General features: G+C 42.2%; 1 protein-coding gene across 1 annotated transcript in view; it reads right to left on the bottom strand.

Annotated features, from left to right (window-relative positions):
* Positions 1–2,962: 2,962 nt before the first annotated feature.
* The window catches only part of LOC122558498 (cholesteryl ester transfer protein, plasma), a 65,191-nt gene continuing 49,415 nt past the window's right edge, over positions 2,963–18,738 (bottom strand). Inside the window, exons 11-16 of the mRNA XM_043707160.1 lie at positions 17,325–17,492; positions 6,999–7,066; positions 6,861–6,903; positions 5,573–5,642; positions 3,956–4,041; positions 2,963–3,865 (exon numbers count right to left, since the gene is read on the bottom strand). Coding sequence (XP_043563095.1) covers positions 3,776–3,865; positions 3,956–4,041; positions 5,573–5,642; positions 6,861–6,903; positions 6,999–7,066; positions 17,325–17,492 — 525 coding nt within the window. The 3' untranslated portion in view covers positions 2,963–3,775. The remainder of the gene's footprint in view (positions 3,866–3,955; positions 4,042–5,572; positions 5,643–6,860; positions 6,904–6,998; positions 7,067–17,324; positions 17,493–18,738) is intronic.

The raw sequence follows: 18,738 nt of genomic DNA on the forward strand, positions 1-18,738 counted from the left end.
AGCATAATTGGACAAAAATTAACACCCAAGCCAATTTTATATGTAATTTACAACATAGATCCCATCAGTCATGCTCTGTTGCAGTGTTTATATTCCAAAGAGCATCTTCCTAACTTATGTCATATTCATTGAAACCGAAATATGAGCCAGGATATTCGAAATGCTCCCTGCTCTTAAAGCCACAAGATTATTAATCCATCTGGACTGTCAGAGTAAAACATCTTATATGAAGGAGATGATGATGTAGCAACATAACCCCCCTAACCACAAAAATTTTCTACATGTCATAGTGATTCAATTATAACAAAGAAATTTCCTAGTGAAATGGTTGCTGGTATTCTTAACAAGAGGCTAAATGACTTCCTTTTGAGTCATCCAGAAGGTTAAGCGCTTAAGTGGATTAGGGATTGAACTCACAGCTTTTGAAACAGTGATCAATGGATCTTTGGTATTAAAGATGATGGGATGAGGGCAAAAGGGTAATACTGAGGTGAACAATCACCTACAGGGTTATTGAATGCCAGAACAGGGTCAGCAGGTCAAACGGCCAATCTTCTTTGATCCTGATGATCCTATCTCAACTCCAATGAAGCTAAGAATGCTTCTGAGGAAGGGTAACTGGATCCCAAATGTTAACTCTGATTTCTCCTGCTGCCAGACCTGCTGAGTTTTTCCAGCATTCATAGTTCTTTGCCTTTTTGTTGAGTGACTAAGAAAATAGGACCCCTGCAGTATGGAAATGGGCCATTTGGGCATACAAGTCCACACTGACCCTCCGAAGAGCACACCACCCAGACTCAACCCCACCCGGTCCCCCTCTCCTTAATCTATATTTCCCATGGCTAATCCACATTACCCACACATCCCTGGACATCACAATGGAATTTAGCATTGCCCATCCACCTAACTTGTACAGTAGCTCAGTGGTTAACACTGTTGCCTCATAGTGCCAGGGACCCAGGTTCAATTCCAGCCACAGTCCAAAGATGTGCAGGGTTAGGTGAATTGACCATGCTAAGTTGCCCACAGAGTGCAGAGATGTGTAGATTGTGTGCATTAGTCAGGGGGGAATGAGTTTGGGTGGAATACTCCCTCAAGGGTCAGTGTGAACTAGTTGGGCTGAAGGGCCTGTTTCCACACTGTAGGGACTCTATTTCATTCTTGACCTTCTACATGGTAGAGTTTGCACATTTGGAGATGATGATGTAGCAACATAACCTCCCTAACCACAAAAACCACAAGGCTGAAGGAGCCTTGGTGAGTTACCACCATGCATCTTGTGGTGATGTAGAAGTCCACAATAATTAAGAAATGACTCAAAGCAAGACGAACATAAGCTGCCATTGGTGTATCTTCAGCAGCTACACCAATACATTGTCCATTCCTTATTCCAGGAGGTATTGGTGGAAGTGACATAACTGACAGCTGACAGCATGGTGCAAATTTGTTCCGAGGTAAAACAGATTCTGGAAAATCTGGAGATGGGCTTTGGGAGGATGTTACCATGGAGATTCATTGTCTCTATATTGGGATCTGCCATGCGACTACACTGTGCATTAAAGCTTGGCATTGTAATTTCTGGTCACATCTTTAATAGAAATAAAGTGAGAATACTAACCTTAAAATATATATCACTGACCTGATCAGAAATAAAGTGACCCGAATCCTCCTGTTTGTGCTGAAAGTAATCAAATTCAAACTTCACCAATGCCAGCACAGTCCACCAAAACCTCAGCCAATCGGAGCCTTCCAGGGTCACTCTACAGTTTGAGGATGATTGATTTTGATTGGGCAGCACAGCACAGGATGTGATGTCAGCATATGGAAATGCCTATGGGAGGCTCAGTTCCTTTCACTTTTGATGCTGATGCCAAGTTATGAGGCTAATTGGTTTAAAATGCCAGGTTTCATTTCTGACCTCTTCCAAACTAAAAGCTGGCAGTGTTTTTTCCTTTTCCCTTCAAGAGGTGCCCGAGGTGAGGGCCGAGTTGGCTTAATTGCAGTGCCAGCCCTGATCACTTGAATTTCATGTGGAAATGGAAAGATAATGCCTTTCTTTCCATTCAAAGTGATGCAACACTTTCTATCCATCCCAACTGCAGATGCAGTTAAAATAGGAGGAAACAGTTCAGAAGATTTTACAAACTGCAAGATATTTGTTAATTGTCACCTTAAGACTTCCCGAAGTTAGAAGATATTTCTCTATGTAACTGCATTTACATTGTTAATATGAATACTGGGAAAGGGGGCAGAGAAGCAGGAGCCTTGGTTCAGTAGAATGATCAACTTAAACATATGAAAAGAGGAGAAATAGACCATTTGGCCCTCAGACCTTCTTGTCATTCAATAAGATCATGATTGATCTACTTCAACTCCTGCTTCACATAATATCCCCCATCCCTTAGTTCTGTTAGTTCCCAAAGATCTATCAAACTTGAAGACTGTGACTTCAAGCCCAAATTCAAGAGATAACACACATAATCTAGGCAGATACTTCAGCACAATTCAGAGGGTGTGCTGCAGTGTCACAGGTACTGTCTTACACAGATGCTAAACTGACTTCCCAGCTGCCTGCTGAGGTGGACCTATCACAGGACACCAATTGAAGACAGACAGAGGAGTTCCCTGTGTGCTCTGGTCAATATTTAACTCTCAACCGAGGTGACTAGGGCAGATTATCTGGTCATTGAACTTTGTAGGATTTGTGCAAATTAGCTGAAACAGCTCATATGCTCCAGTCACAATACATTAAAAAAGCACTAGATTAGCTCTAAAGTACTTTGGGACATTCTGATGCAAAACATCAAACCAGGTTCGTTCTTTATGCTGATTCAAATTATTCTTCTGTACTGAAAGTCTTCCAGGAACTCAACTTCCCTTTTATATTTGAGAACTTTGCCCATTCATTGAAATTCCTTAAAACTGGTGATTGAGTTGCAGAAATAAAGCACTGACTCCTTGATGTGATGATACCATCTGATGGCCTGTAATGTTTTCACTGTCTCTTCAGTTCAATTGTAAATAGCACAATACATTGGAAAATGACATGGATGCTCACAGTGCTGCCACGTACAATGTCACGAGATAATGCAAGTTGATATTGGTCATCAGTTCCTCTTATCTCATCAACAATTTGTATTTCTTAAGTGCCTATATTCTAGTTTTGACTGGAAGCCCAAAAGTGCTGGCTGAAACTTACTGCCCAGACATCAGCACTTTATAAAAATGGATTGAAAACTGCTGAGGTGTTGTGGACACAGTGGTGAGGAGAGGTCTGAAAAATGACCAAAAGGACTCAAGGCATGAGGTTGCTCTTTAACATTGAACTCGGATTTCCTCCTTCCATATTCTGCCCTGAAAGCTTGTCTCTCACCACCCAACCTCCTCCTCAAAAACTTAAAATATGCTTCATGTGTAAAAGAAAATGTAAAATTCCGTAAATGGATAATATAATTGCTGGAAGGAGTCACTGGGAACCTGCATGTAGTAGAGGATTGACAGAAATATTATGGATTAGAACTGCAGAGTAACATAATATTAAACAAATGATACATTGCGAAAATAAAGGGAACGACAAATGTCTCCTGTATTCCATTTGATTAAATGCCACTCTTATATATGTCAATGTAATGAGTCATAATAAAAGCAGTAAATCACTGACAATTTGACAAAAAGCAATCGAACATCTTCAGTACAAAGATTTTTCTTACAAGCTGATGAGAGCCATCGCTTCATTGAGTCTCCATCCAAGCGATCCTCACCATACATTGTAGACTTAGGTCCTTATTATTGGTGCAAGGTTACGAAGGAAATTCTCTAATAACTGCCGGGGAAAGCCAAAGTCCGTCCCAATGGTCACATAACCCTGCAAAAAAGAGATGAGATTATAGAGTTCAACGATACTGCTGGCTGCCCGCGATCAATGTATTTTAAGATACCTGTAATCATTTCCTACCTCATATGTCTCCATCACAGGGTTGGTAATGTTAAAATAGCGAAGTCCTTTCTTGTGAAGTAGGGCTGTTATGTAAAATTCAATATCTGGTCAAAGGAAAAAAATAAAAGTTCTATTTATTAACCTTTCTGAGTTTGGTTTTAGCCCACATACAACAAGCAAACTACACTCAAGTTAGTTAACTTTGTGTATTCAGATCACAGATGATTCAAGTTAAAACTACAGCTACTCTGCTCCCTGTCCCACAAGCAGCAGCACCAATGCGGCTACCATTGAGCAAGAAAAGGCAGGCAGTAATGTGAGTTCAATGCAAAAATATATTGTTGTCACATTCCCAAACTAATAGAGAGGATAGAGCACCTTAAAGCAAGGAAGTCTAACAGACTCACCAGCAACAAACAGCATAGGCTGATGGGAGTGAGAGGGGGGAGATTTCACTCCCCAATAAAAGAGAGTAAACAATACAAAGAACGGAATATTCAGAAACTGATGCCCCGTCTTTACTAGGTTAGTACTTTTGCCTCACAGTACCAGAGACCCGGGTTGAGTTCCCACCTCAGACAACTGTCTGTGTGGAGTTTGCACATTCTTCCTGTGTCTCTGGGTGCTCTGGATTCCTCCCACACTCCAAAAATGTGCAGGTTAGGTGAATTGGCCATGCTAAATTGCCCTTAGTGTTAGGTGAAGGGGTAAATGTAGGGGGATAGGTCTGGGTGGGTTGCTCTTCAGAGGGTCAGTGTGGACTTGTTGGGCCGAATGGCCTGTTTCCACGCTGTAAGTAATCTAATTTAATCTAATCTAATCTAGTAGATATCAATCAAGGCTGTGGTGGCAAGTGCTCCTGCTAATGTCAGAGCTACTGTGAAAAAGAAAATAATAACAAAATAGTTGATTTTGATTTTACTGGCTCACATATGGAATCTGCTACCTGTGGAACCAGACTTAGAAGGTTAAGGAAATAATATAAAAATATGAACATTTTAGGTGCCCAACCAGGAAAGCTATACAATGTCCAGGTCAGAGACTGAAATTCTTCTTAATGTTATACTTATACACAGCAAAGCCTAAATCATAATGGCTGGTTGCAATGTTTACAAAACTAAACTGTGCATTTGGGATAATGAGCTGAAGTGTCACTATCCATCCCATTTGAAATGTGGTCAGTATGCATTCATTGAGGGAGGTTGGTATTGTTACTGGAGTCGTAATCCAGAGGCACAGGCTAATGCTCAATGACACGGGTTTGCATCACAACTTGACAGATGGTGGCATCTAAAATAAATTTAATAAAATCCAAAATTGGAAAACACTAATCTAATGAACCCATCTGGTCCATTACCTAGTCTGGCCAAATGTGACTCTAGACCCAAAGAAATGTGGCTCAAAGCTACCCTCTGAAATGGCCTCAAGAGCTAATCAACTCAAGTGTTGTTAGGGATGGGCAACAAATGTAATACTTACAGTCTACGTAAGAATAAAACAAATCCCAAATAGTCAACTAATACACCCCATTGGAAATGGGGAGAGACGGTGACTTGCTATACACAATAATTATGTAGAAGTAAGATCTATGCTGCAGTTAACATTTTCTGTTCAGATTCCCACAGACATACTTACATGAGATTATCTTTTCTAATCCTCCCGCTGCGAAAAATGCCTCCAAGTAACATTTAACTTTGCTCTCATCCTGAAATAACAAATTTCTCCAGTCTGAAACATTCTCATTCCTTAAAATCACACAAATGAACCTCGCTTAAAACTTGGGATAACATTCAATTTTAAATTGACAAATTAAAATAAACCCAGGAGCATGCTGAAGGATTGGTTTACTCTCCAGCTGAGTGGACACAGAAGGATAGAGCATGGGTTGTGGAAATGCAATTGTTGGGTGCGTGCACCCTTGGAGATACCAGTTAGTTTAAATCAGATACATTTAGATCCAGTTTCCTGTCTCTACAGTGTAGCTGGTTTCCCAAACTTGGAGTCTCTAAAACTGTATTGATTCCAGTTAATGGACAGCAACCTTTGTGCCTCCTCCCAGTTGCTGTCCGAGTCCTCAAGTGGGAAGTGGTTCAGATTGGCTGGTCAGATTCAAACCAAGGAGCTAACAAACAGCATGGTCAAATACTGCAGTACAAAAAGTGGTCATTCTGACCTTTGTAGCAGAGTTGGCTCTCTGCTATCTGCCTCATTCCATTCCCTCTCCTTTTCACCAAAGGTTTCAAATTCCCTTTAAAAAATTACTAAGGGTTCTGCTTTTTCCAATATTTCCAACAGGATGTTCTATAATTGCTGTCTGTACAAAAACATTCCTCCTAAAGCCTCTCTTTACTCTATTGCTGATATTCAAAATTCATTCTCAGCAATTTGTTGTTGCTAACAAGACTGGTATTTATTAGCTATGGTCACTTATCCTTGAGAAGATAGTGGTGGGCTCTCTTCAGCCATGTTTTGAAGTGGCTGAACTCTAGATTTAACAAGTGAAGCGTAAATGAACTGTTTAGGAATTGACCAGTGGAACTGTGGTTATCCACAGTAACCTTATGAAGCACAATATTGAATTTAGACAGGGGACAGAATGACAAGCAGCTTAGTTTTCCTCACGTGAAAACAAACATACCTGAACAAATTTAAGAGAAGGTACTTCCTTTTGGCTGTTTTACATAAAAAGCCACATTACCCATCAGTAAGTGTTAGGCAGCAAGTACTTACAAATACAGACATATCAGAGCAAAAATGTCATTGGGACATGACGGAGTAACAAAGATGCTCTTATGTTTACAAATCAAGAGAAATAAAAGGTCACTGAATATTATGTCAATGAGCTTCATCTCTTTGAAGTTACAGTCAATTTATGAAACATTGTGAACTTGCTGAAAGATGTAAAGATTCTATGTGTACTTACCAGCGCGATTGCAGGATTACTCCTTACGACTTTGATGGACCAGCTATTGAAAGATGCACCATTCAACGGGTTAATAAATCTAAGTAGTAAAATGGACAATGTTGGAAATAACTGTACTTTGGTGAATGAAATACTCACTGATGGGAAGAGGGCCGCAGATGGATTTTGCTGTCTGCGTAAGATGTATGGACAATAGTTTCAGAATCCTAAGGATTAGAACAGAAAGCTCTGAAGTAACAATTAATCAGTGATGTCTTTCAATTGGAACCACAAGACAAATTTTAACTACTATCAAGCAAGAGATCTGCATTTACATTCTCTACATTAACACCAGAGCGTGTTCCATTGTCTGCCTGTTATGGCTGCACTGTGGACCTTTCCATCACAAAGAAAAATCCAAGTCAGAATGTTAAACAACAGTCATGAGCTGGATGACTAACCAACTCAGAATTAATCTCTGGAGATACTTCAGTGAGATATGAATAGAATAGCAGGTTATGTTGTTCTACAAAAGTAGTTGCTGTCTTGTGGAGAGTTGTTCTACTAACCTCAGTCACCAGTACAAAATTAGAACGTTCACCCACTGACTCATTAAAGGCTTTCATGCAAATCCCAAATGCAAAATATTCGGCAGCAATCGAAATTGAAACAGCCTAAATGCATATCTGCAAGGTTAATAATCAAACGCTGATTCCAGGGTATCTCACCTTGTGAACTTTGCTTATTAGAATCTAGAATGGCTACCCGATGCTTTAATTAAATATCCCAGTGTATATGAACCCTGTGATCAACAATGTGTGGTACAACAATCTTACATTCATGAAAATAAGAATTAATACAACAAGGAAGTTATCCCGTGCATTCTCAAAAGAAAAAAATTTGAGTGGGAAGGATACGGATTGGTGTTAGAGAAAACGTTTTCACACAGTGAGTAGTTAGAATGTCGAATGTACTGCCTGGAAATGTGGTGGACACAGGTCCAATTGAGGCATTCAGTAGGGGCATTGGATGGTTACTTGGATAGAAATAGTGCCCAGAGATATAGTGAAAATGCAGGAGATTGGCACTGGGTACTAGAAACTGGTGTAGGTATAAGAGGGCTGAGTGGCCTCCATTTGCACTGCAACAATTATGAGTCTGTGACTGCTTTCATTGTGAAATATGTGTCCATACATTTACCTTTAAGATAAAAAGCTGTTGCAATTTTTCACTGTGGTGTTCAGAATTGGTGACTTTTTTGGCCCAGATATTAACCTGAAAGTAACGGGAATGTAAACATTCAGGGACAGGGACAATTGTGTACGGTTACTGTTTCTGGATGGCTATTGAGGCTGGAGCAAGTTAGCACACATAGGCCCCAACGAACATGAGCTTTGACAGTGCCAGGTTAATCTACAGCAGACAGCAGCACGATCAACATTTGAATTGCAAATAACCACAACAGGAAGGAGATAGGAAACATTGTGAGTGACACACAAAACAACATGATTATGCACTTTTACTTAGAGACATAAAGTTGTACAGCATAGAAACTCAGTCCATCACATCCATGATATTCTAAATTAATCTAGTCCAGTTTGCCAGCATTTGACCCATATCCCTCTAAACCCTTCCTTTTCATGTACCCATCCACATGCCTTTTAAATGTTGTAATTGTACCAGCCTCCACTATCTCCTCTGGCAGCTCATTCCATACACGCACCACCCTTTGCGTGAAAATGTCACCCCTTAGGTTCTTTTTAAATCTTTCCCCTTTAACTCTGAACCCATGCCCTCCAGTTTTGGACTCCCCCACCCTCGGGAAAAGACCTTGGCTATTTACCCTATCCATGCCCTCATGATTTTATAAATCTCTGTAAGGTCACCCCTCAGCCTCCGATGCTCCAGGGAAAACAGCCCCAGCCTATTCAGCCTCTCCCTGTAGCTCAAATCCTCCAACCCTGGCAACATCACTGTAAATCTTTTCTTCTCTCAGAAGAGAATAATAAATCCAGCTGAGCAGGTGAGATGGTGTCATGAATACAGTTCTGTCAGGGTGGTTCTGGGAGCATGGATAACAAAGGACCCACAAGTGAATTCTCTTCATGATTTTTACTTTACGTACTAATCCTATAGTATAGTTCCAATTAACCTAGCTTCAATGGAAGTAATGCATTTCTTTCCAAAATTTGAACTGCCTTTCCCAGCCACATTCAGAACCACTGAGACCAGCACAGTCACACCTCCATTATGGAGTCGAACTATGGCATCAGGCATGTTGTAGGTCATCATATCTATTTGGGGATGTGTTTTCCCGCAAGGTCATGCAGTGTTCAGCTCATTACTTGTGCATGTAAGTTGGAGCATGAGTGGAAGGGTGAATTTTATGAGGTAGGCAGACAGGATGTTTCAGAATGCTCCCCTTGTTAGAAGCTTCCAGGGTCAAAGGTCTAGGTGCCATATTTCAAGGCCACCCGGACAGCCCTTCACTCACTGCAAGTTTGCATTATCCCTCAGGGAGGTCTGTTTCCCCAGGGCAGCAGCAGGATGTCCTCGTATCAGTACCGGACAATCTGGAACATGGTCACAAACCAGGTCACTGCTGTGGGTCCAGTGTAGGAAGAGGATGGGTGATCTCCTATACTCCATGCCATTTACTTAATGCAAACTGGCACTGCCAGAGGCATCATTCTGTCTAACTGCGCCGTGTATAGGCATGTCCTGATCATTTTTAACCCAAGAACAATGTGGAGTGGGCGCACTGAATACCTGACAGCCACATCATGCAATCAGTTCAGTTGCATAATGGTGCTGTAGCGAATAAGTTATTACTGGTGCATCAGGCTATGCATGTTCATCAATGGCTCACGCACCATTGCCATCACAATCAATTCTGCTGTTTCTTTACCTGCAGGACAAGATTATCCTCAACAGCAGGCAGCACTCCCACAATAACAGCAGGGTACTGGGCAGTCACATCCTCAACCCTCTTACAGAGTGGGCCACAGAGATGGCACAGGGAAGGCTGTGACCATGAATGAAAGAGACAAGCCACCCACAGGAAGCCAGCGAACAAACCTCTGGACTCCTGTTCTCAGCTTTGCAGTGTCAGACATTGGTCCACACAAGGACCTGTGCACATTCAGCAGCCCATTCTCTCTCTTCTCCACAACAGGTATTAACGGCAAACAGAAGAGGAGGAGACAGAAACCACCAAAGGTCTCTCCATCGTCTACCAGAAAATGGTGTCTCTGACAGCTCAGAGGTTGCACTAACACAGAGTTCAGCTGCAGCCACTACCAGCATAAAGGCTGTCACCCAGTGGGTCCACTGTCTACAATAGCCTCAGGCCCTCAGCCTGGTGAGCACATCACCTACATGGGTCCACTGCTGGCAAAGGATACAATGCTCCAGGAGACTGCTGGAGACCTGGTGCCTGCTGGGTCCCATACAGATGACGTGCCTCTGTTACTCTGCCAGAATGAGAGGTTTCATAGGCAGGTCAAAGCAGAGGAACATAGGTATTTGTACAAATTAGTCATGTCAGGGAACATCCCAGAAATAGTTGTCAATGAGAAATCGGAAGGGAGGAAGGAAATCACAGAAATTACAACCACAGAGAAGTAGTATTTAACAAAACGTTGGAGCGGTGAGCCCAATAGATCCTGACAGATCTCACAGTGCCATGGAGTCGTACAGCACAGAAACAGATCCTTCGGTCCAACAGTCCATGTCAACCATAATCCCAAACTAAACTAGTCCAACCTCCCATTTTTCTCCAAACCTTCCTTAGTCATGAACATATCCAAATGTCTTTTATACATTAGGAGATTTGGCAGAAAAATCACGGATTGCTACATATTTACTACAAATAAATCATGTAGATTGACAGTTGCTTGTTGAACTCAAAAAATTGTGGCATTTTGAATCTTGAACAGATTAAGACTCTTTACAACAATTATATTACTTCTATTCGACTGTAACAATGTCAGGAACCAACATCCTGCTAAGGCCAGCATTTTACACTGACTAATAAGGAGATTAATGCTCAATTATATATATATATATATATATATATATACATATGTGTGTGTGTGTGTGTGTGTGTGTGTGGGGCGGGGGAGGGGAGTGACACTGAGGTATTTAGGCATTGAGCCTTATCCCACCAATGTCATCCTAGAATCTGAAAAGAAGTAGATAGTGAAACAGATGAGGCATTGATTTTTCAAAAAAATATTCACTAGATTTTGGGAATTTGACATTAGATTGGAAAGTAACTAATGTAACTCCCTTACCAAAAAACAGAAAGCAGGAAATGATTGACCAATTAGCTGAATATCTACCATATGGAAAATGTTAGAAGCTATTATTAAAGAGATAATAACAGGGCACTTAGATAAATTGAAGGCAATCGGACAGAGTCAAACGGTTTTGTGAAAGGAAAAAAGTGTTTAACAAATTTATTGGAGTTCTCTGAAGAAGTATTATGTGCTGTGGATAAAGGAGATCCAGTGAATGTAGTGCATTTAGATATCCAGAAGGCATTTGATAAAGGTTATTGTGGGAAATAAAAGCTCTGTATCTCTCCCTAGTGATGCTGCTTGATCATTGCTGAGTTTTCCAGAAAACAGGAAATAGAAAACAGAACAGGGCTAGGCTTGTATCTGTCAGAATTTAAAGAACAAGAGAGAACTTGACTGAAATATTTATCTCTGCCAACCCCATGCATGTCTACACTGACTTTCTGAGTTTTGTCCAGCTCCCAATGCCTATCCTAACCCTCTACTCCCATCTTGAGGTAACCAGTATCACCTTCCCTGACAACGCCCTCGCACTCACCCTGAAGAACACCATACCATTCCCCACCTCCACCCAAACATATCCCCCATGATTGTCAACATACCTTCTGCAACTCAATACCACCAGACACATCCCCTGCTTCCTGCAGCAATGACCATAGCCTGGGCACCCAGCTTCCTGTAACTCTCCTCTTTCCAGAATAGGACAAAACAATGCTGCAATGTCCACTCTTCCATCATTAAATGGACAGTGCCCAAAGACTACCCTAGTCTTCCCCCTCTGGCTCTCTCCTGCTCCTGAGTCATTTCCCCTCCATCCTGCCCTGCAAAGATCTTCACCCTCACCCACCTGCACCACTTGGAATGACCTTGGAGACCTTAGACTGTAGCTCAAAGCATCCATCACTTCAAGGAATAAAGCAGCAAGTACTCACCCCAAGGTCAGGAAGAAGTGAAAACCACAAGGAACATGCCTCCTTTTTGCAGTTCAGAGTCTAAAGAAGCAGATTTCTCGATTATTTGGAAGTTAGTTTGGAGCAAGTCGCTAATAATGGCAAGGTTTGCTTTTAATGAGATGCAAATGCTTGCAGCTCGGCTTCCCCAACTCTGACAGTTAGAAAGGTTGATTTGCCTTCTGTTTTTATTACAGAAGTAGAGAGGTTATGCTTCGGTTCGATACAGTGTTGGTGAGATAACATCTGGTATACCGTGCATAGTATTGGTCTCCCTATTTCAGGAAAGATGCAAACATCTTGGATGCAATTCGGAGAAGGTTTATTAGACTAACACCTTGAATGGGGAGGCTTTCTTATGAATTAAGACTGGAAAAGTGCAAGTAACATTTGCACAACAATGCCAGGTAATCACCATCTCCAACAAAACAGACTATAACCAGCACCCCTTGAAATTCAATGGCATCATCATCACTGAATCCCCCACTATCAAAATCCTGGGGTTACCACTGACCAGAAACGGAACTGCACCATGTAAGTAGTGTAGTTGTCCCGACCTCTGAGCCAGAAGGCCTGCATTCAAGTCCCACTGGCTCCAGAAGTATGTAATAATATCTCTGAACAAGTTGATTAGAAAATATTGATTACAAGAACCATGGCTATGAGAGCAGGTCAGGCACTAAGAATTTTGCAGTGATTAATTGTCGTCTTGACTCCCCAAAGCCTGTCCACCATCCACAAGGCACAAGGCAGGAGAGTGACGGAATACTCCCCACTTGTCTAGATGAGTGCAGCCCCAACAACACTCAAGAAGCTTGACACCATCCAGGACAAAGCAGCCCGCTTGATTGGCACCACATCCACAAGGATCCACTCCCACCATCACCACCAACACTCATTAGCAGCTGTGTGTACTTTCTGTAAGGCATCTTGTAGATAATCAAGATCCTGAGACAGCACCTCCCAAACCCACAACCAACTCAAACGACAAGGGCAGCAGATACATGGGAACACCACCACCTGCAAGTTCCCTTCCAAGCAGCTCACCATCCTGACTTGGAAACACATCGCTGTTCCAACATGTCACTCTGTCCAGATCCTGGAATTCCCTCCCTAACATCATTGTGGGTCTACCTACAGCACATAGACTGCAGTAGTTCAAGAAGACAGCTCACCATAACCTTCTCAAGGGCAACTAGGGACAGGTAATAGATGCTGGCCCAGTCAATAAAATCCACATTTGATAAAGGTTATTGTGGGAAATAAAAGCTCTGTATCTCTCCCTAGTGATGCTGCTAGATCATTGCTGAGTTTTCCAGAAAACAGGAAATAGAAAACAGAACAGGGCTAGGCTTGAATCTGTCAGAATTTAAAGAATAAGAGAGAACTTGACTGAAATATTTATCTCTGCCAACCCAATGCATGTCTACACTGACTTTCTGAGTTTTGTCCAGCTCCCAATGCCTATCCTAATCCTCTATTCCCATCTTGAGGTGACCAGTATCACCTTCCCTGACAACCCTCTCGCACTCACCCTGAAGAATACCATACCATTCCCCACCTCCACCCAAACATATCCAATTCCCCCATGATTGTCAACATACCTTGTGCAACTCAATACCACCAGACACATCCCCTGCTTCCTGCAGCAATGACCATAGCCTGGGCACCCAGCTTCCTGTAACTCTCCTCTTTCCAGGATAAGACAAACAATGCTGCAATGTCCACTCTTCCATCATTAAATGGACAGTGCCCAAAGACTACCCTAGTCTTCCCCCTCTGGCTCTCTCCTGCTCCTGAGTCATTTCCTCTCCATCCTGCCCTGCAAAGATCCTCACCCTCACCCACCTGCACCACTTGGAATGACCTTGGAGACCTTTGACTGTAGCTCAAAGCATCCATCACTTCAAGGAATAAAGCAGCAAGTACTAACCCCAAGGTCAGGAAGAAGTGAAATCCACAAGGAACATGCCTCCTTTTTTCAGTTCGGAGTCTAAAGAAGCAGATTTCTCGATTATTTGGAAGTTAGTTTGGAGCAAGTCGCTACTAATGGCAAGGTTTGCTTTTAATGAGATGCAAATGCTTGCAGCTCGGCTTCCCCAACTCTGACAGTTAGAAAGGTTGATTTGCCTTTTAAGACAGAGGAAATTAATCACAGAGTTTATCCCATCAGCAAGGACCAGAATGGTTGACTCTATCCCATTCTTCATCCACCCACCATTCTTCCCACTTCCCTTCACCAGGACTGGTTGAGAACTAAGGCACTAACTCCAGCTAGCTTCCATCACCAGGTTTAATCAACTCTGCTTCAATAAAAGCATGTCAGAAACAATTTTTATCCAAATCTATGTAAAGAAATCTTCATAATTTCCTCTATCATTTTTGTGATTATCTCAAATCGGTGTGCTCATGACTATCTCATTGAATAGTGGAAACCACTTTGTCTCATTCTTTGTTCGATCCCTTTAAACATCTCCTTTAGGAATGGGCAGCCAGCCACACCCAAATCCCATGAGTGAATAAAGAACAAAAAAAAAGCATTGCCTCATTCTCCTCTTCTGAGCTATTCAACCCACCTCATTTTACACTTGTTACATTCTCAACTAAATTATGTAAATAAAACATTTAAAAAACACCCAATCCTAAGAACTCATGGCCACAGAGTCATAGAGATGTACAGCAAGGAAACAGATCCTTCAGTCCAACACACATCCATGCTGACCAGGTCTAGTCCCATATGCCAGCATTTGGCCTATATCCCTCTAAACCCTTCCTATTCATATACCCATCCAGATGCCTATTAAATGTTGCAATTATACCAAGCCTCCACCACATCCTCTGGCAGCTCATTCCATACACGCACCACCCTCTGAATGAAAACGTTGCCCCTTACGTCCCTTTTATATCTTTCCCATTCTCACCCTAAATCTAAGTCCTCTGGTTCAGACTCCCCCAACCCAAGGAAAAGTCTATTTATCCTATCCATGCCCCTCATGATGTTATAAACATCTATAAGGTCACCCCTCAGTCTTCAACGCTCCAGGGAAAACAGCCCCAGCCTGTTCAGCCTCTCCCTATAGCTCAAATCCTGCAACCCTGGCAACATGCTTGTAAATCTTTTCTCAACCCTCCCAAGTTTTACAACATCCTTCTGATAGGAAGGAGACCAGAATTGCACGCAATATTCCAAAAGTGGCCTAACCAATGTCCTGTACAGCCGCAACACGACCTCCCAATTCCTATACACATGCTCTGACCAATAAAGAAAAGCATACCAAACGCCTTCTTCACTATCCTATCTACCTGCGACTCTACTTTCAAGGAGCTATGAACCTGCTCTCCAAGGTCTCTGTTCAGCAACACTCCCCAGGACCTTACCATTAAGTGTATATGTTCTGCCTTGATTTGCCTTTCCAAAATGCAGCACCTCACATTTATCTAAGTTAAACGCCATCTGACACTCCTCAGCCCATTGGCCCACTCTTACATCTGACCTTCGCTGATTCAAGGAAGAAAGCTTTAACTTGTTATGACTGCTAGACTTTAAGAGGTAGTTATGCTTTAAAATGCCTTTTTAAAATTTGCGTTAAAACAGAAAATCCTGGAATGGGAATTGTGCGAAGGTGCACTGAGCTGTACCCAGTCACAGATAATGTGATCAGGTTGTCATGACAATCCCTTGCCAAGCTCTACAGAAAGTCAGTTGTGAGCTTTAACAACATCTGGAGAGATAGGAGGAGACAGCTTTCCCTGCTGCTTGCAGACTCTCAGAGACAGTCAGACGAAGGTGCACAGTATGTGCTGCTACACCTGACTGAAGGACTGCTTTTGGTTATTCACGCAGAGGAGAACAGAGGAAGAAGGAACCCCTGATTAAAAGAACAAAACTTGTTGTGAAGAATTAAAGACCAAGGAGGTATCATTAGATGCCTTGCTGTTGGAAGCAGAAGTTTCAATAAAGGGAACTTTGTTAAAAAGGAAGATTCAGCCCAGATGGGGCAAGTAGAAGGCAGCTTGCTGAATTTCAGCAAGACATTTGCGACTTTAAATTCATGGATACTAATATCTTTTTTGTAATAGATGACCTAAAACTATACAAGTTATTCCAACTGAGGCCTAATTATAATCTAGCATGTAGCCTCTTGCTTTTGAATAAAATGGATCTATATACAAAAATTACTGATTGTTTTCCATTTCCAATATACTGCTAATAAAGAAAGAATTACATTTACATAGCACCTTTTACAATGCCAAGATTTCTGAAAGTGCTGTACAGACAATCCATGTTTTTATTTTAATTTTTGTCATCATTATAATTAGGAAAAGGTATTCAGTTAAAGTATCATAAAAGTATCTCTAATTTCCAATCCAATCAAACTCTTATCACATAAAGAATATTATTTACCCACAGTTTTATTTCCACAATCTACTCATTCACTTTTTTTCTGCAATGAACTGAACCTGTTGCTTTTCTACACCACTATTCTACCTTCGTATCATCAAGATGGTGGAAGAGTGTGAGGGGCACTGGACCTGGGGTTTGTCAGCTCCTGTCGGCTTTTTTTTTTCCCTTTTTTCTCCTGCTCTTTTCTATTTGTTATTTTACTTTTCTTCAGTTTCTTTCCTCTTAAACCTGGAGAGTGGTGGGTGAAGGAGGAGGCCTCTGGTGGCAGCAAAGCTGGCACGAGCCGGACACGGCTCCACCCCATCCTGGGGTCTCCTGGAGAGCGAGCGACAGATCCCAAGCTGACTCCCCTTGATTCAGACAGATAGGCTAGGCTGAGGCTTGAGGTCTGCAGCTAGGCCCGGGCACCTGAAGGAGGTGAAAAGGCAGTCTCCCTATGTGGCGGTCTTCTCTCAACATATGGTCTTGTCCCTATGTGGAGGTCTTCTTCGTCTTTGGCTCCTAGTATTCTCGCAGCTGGACACTTGGTCTCATCTAGGATGGTGGTTTTGGCTCAGCATAGCGGTTTTCTTTGGCAGAGGTTTTCAGTCTAGTATTCAGGGTATTCCATCGTTCCTTAATTGGCTTTCCCCGAGCCCAGAAGGCTTGTATGACTTCTGTCATTGATGTAGGCACCATTTTGAGGCAACTTATAAAACATTTTCATTGTATTTTCATGTCAAAGCATGTGTTACACTAAATTTCAATTCTATTTTGTTTATCTTCAGTTTGTCAGCCCTCCCTGTGATTTGCATTAATGAAGCTGTTTCTTGGACATCATTGAACTAACCATTTCCAAATACAGTGCCATGTATGAGTCTTCACTGCTGGACAACACGTCAACTTGCAGGGATACAGAGGCCTGGAGAATGGTGCCGACAGGCTTGAAGAGAGCGGAAGGTGGTCTTAGGGACCCAAGTGTTATCATCAGGTTATGCATAGGAATGCCAGGGACCATCTGTAAAACAGCACAGAAAACATTCTGACTTGAGGCAAGACTGACAGCTTTAATCCTCTTATTCATCAGAAAAAAAAGTTGAGTTTATAGAGGCTGTACTAACAAGAAATAATATTTGCAACAAAGTACAGTGCTGGCCAGAGAAATGTGCAAGTTCCCACAAGGGATGCACACATGGGTCCAATTTCCATCAGGATTGTTTATGGATTTTTTTCTGAGGTGGAGGGGTAAGTCTGATTTTGTGAACTCTGATTTCTCTCCACAGGTGCTGCCAGACCTGCTGAGTGTTTTCAGCAATTTCTGTTTCTATTTTTTGTCCTCTTGATTACAATTTGATAGTGATCAGACCAAGAATCCCACCATCAGACTCCCACTCAGATGGGGAAGGTTAAATAAACCCTTCATCAGATCACTTGTAATGTTGTTGTTAGAGGGAATATGGATCCTTGTATCCATCCTGAAGTTCAAGCTAACTGACTTGAAGCAAGTGTGATGATTCCATGGCTTTAGGATATGTATTTTGTCCTTTTTATTTGAAGAGAGGTTTTAAGACAGAGGCGAAAGTGAGGTCTGCAGATGCTGGAGATCAAAGTTGAAACTTTATTGCTGGAACAGCACAGCAGGTCAGGCAGAATGATTCTGCCTGACCTGCTGTGCTGTTCCAGCAATAAAGTTTCAACTTTAAGACAGAGGCACCAAGCAGTATACAGAGGAAACTCAATTATCCGAATACCAATTATCCAAAAATCGAATTATCCGAAGGAGATCTCGAAGTCCTGATGGAAACATTACATCAAAGATGTTAGATTAGATTAGATTAGATTAGATTACTTACAGTGTGGAAACAGGCCCTTCGGCCCAACAAGTCCACACCGACCCGCCGAAGCACAACCCACCCATTCCCCTACATTTACCCCTTACCTAACACTACGGGCAATTTAGCATGGCCAATTCACCTGAAATGCACATCTTTGGACAGTGGGAGGAAACCAGAGCACCCGGAGGAAACCCACGCAGACACGGGGAGAATGTGCAAACTCCACACAGTCAGTCGCCTGAGGTGGGAATTGAACCACTGTGCCACCGTGCCGCCCATGTGTTCCAACAGTGATCGTGTCTTTTGTTTACAGTGATTAAACAGGTACTGTCTCCAAATGACTGACCTCCTGTTGGGGGTGGGGGCGGTGTTGGATGGGGTTGGTGACGGGGAGGTGTTGGGGGCAGTGGGCGGTGTTGGACGGAGTTG

This window comes from Chiloscyllium plagiosum, chromosome 17 (genome assembly GCF_004010195.1).
Source record: "Chiloscyllium plagiosum isolate BGI_BamShark_2017 chromosome 17, ASM401019v2, whole genome shotgun sequence".
NCBI classification, from domain to species: domain Eukaryota; kingdom Metazoa; phylum Chordata; class Chondrichthyes; order Orectolobiformes; family Hemiscylliidae; genus Chiloscyllium; species Chiloscyllium plagiosum.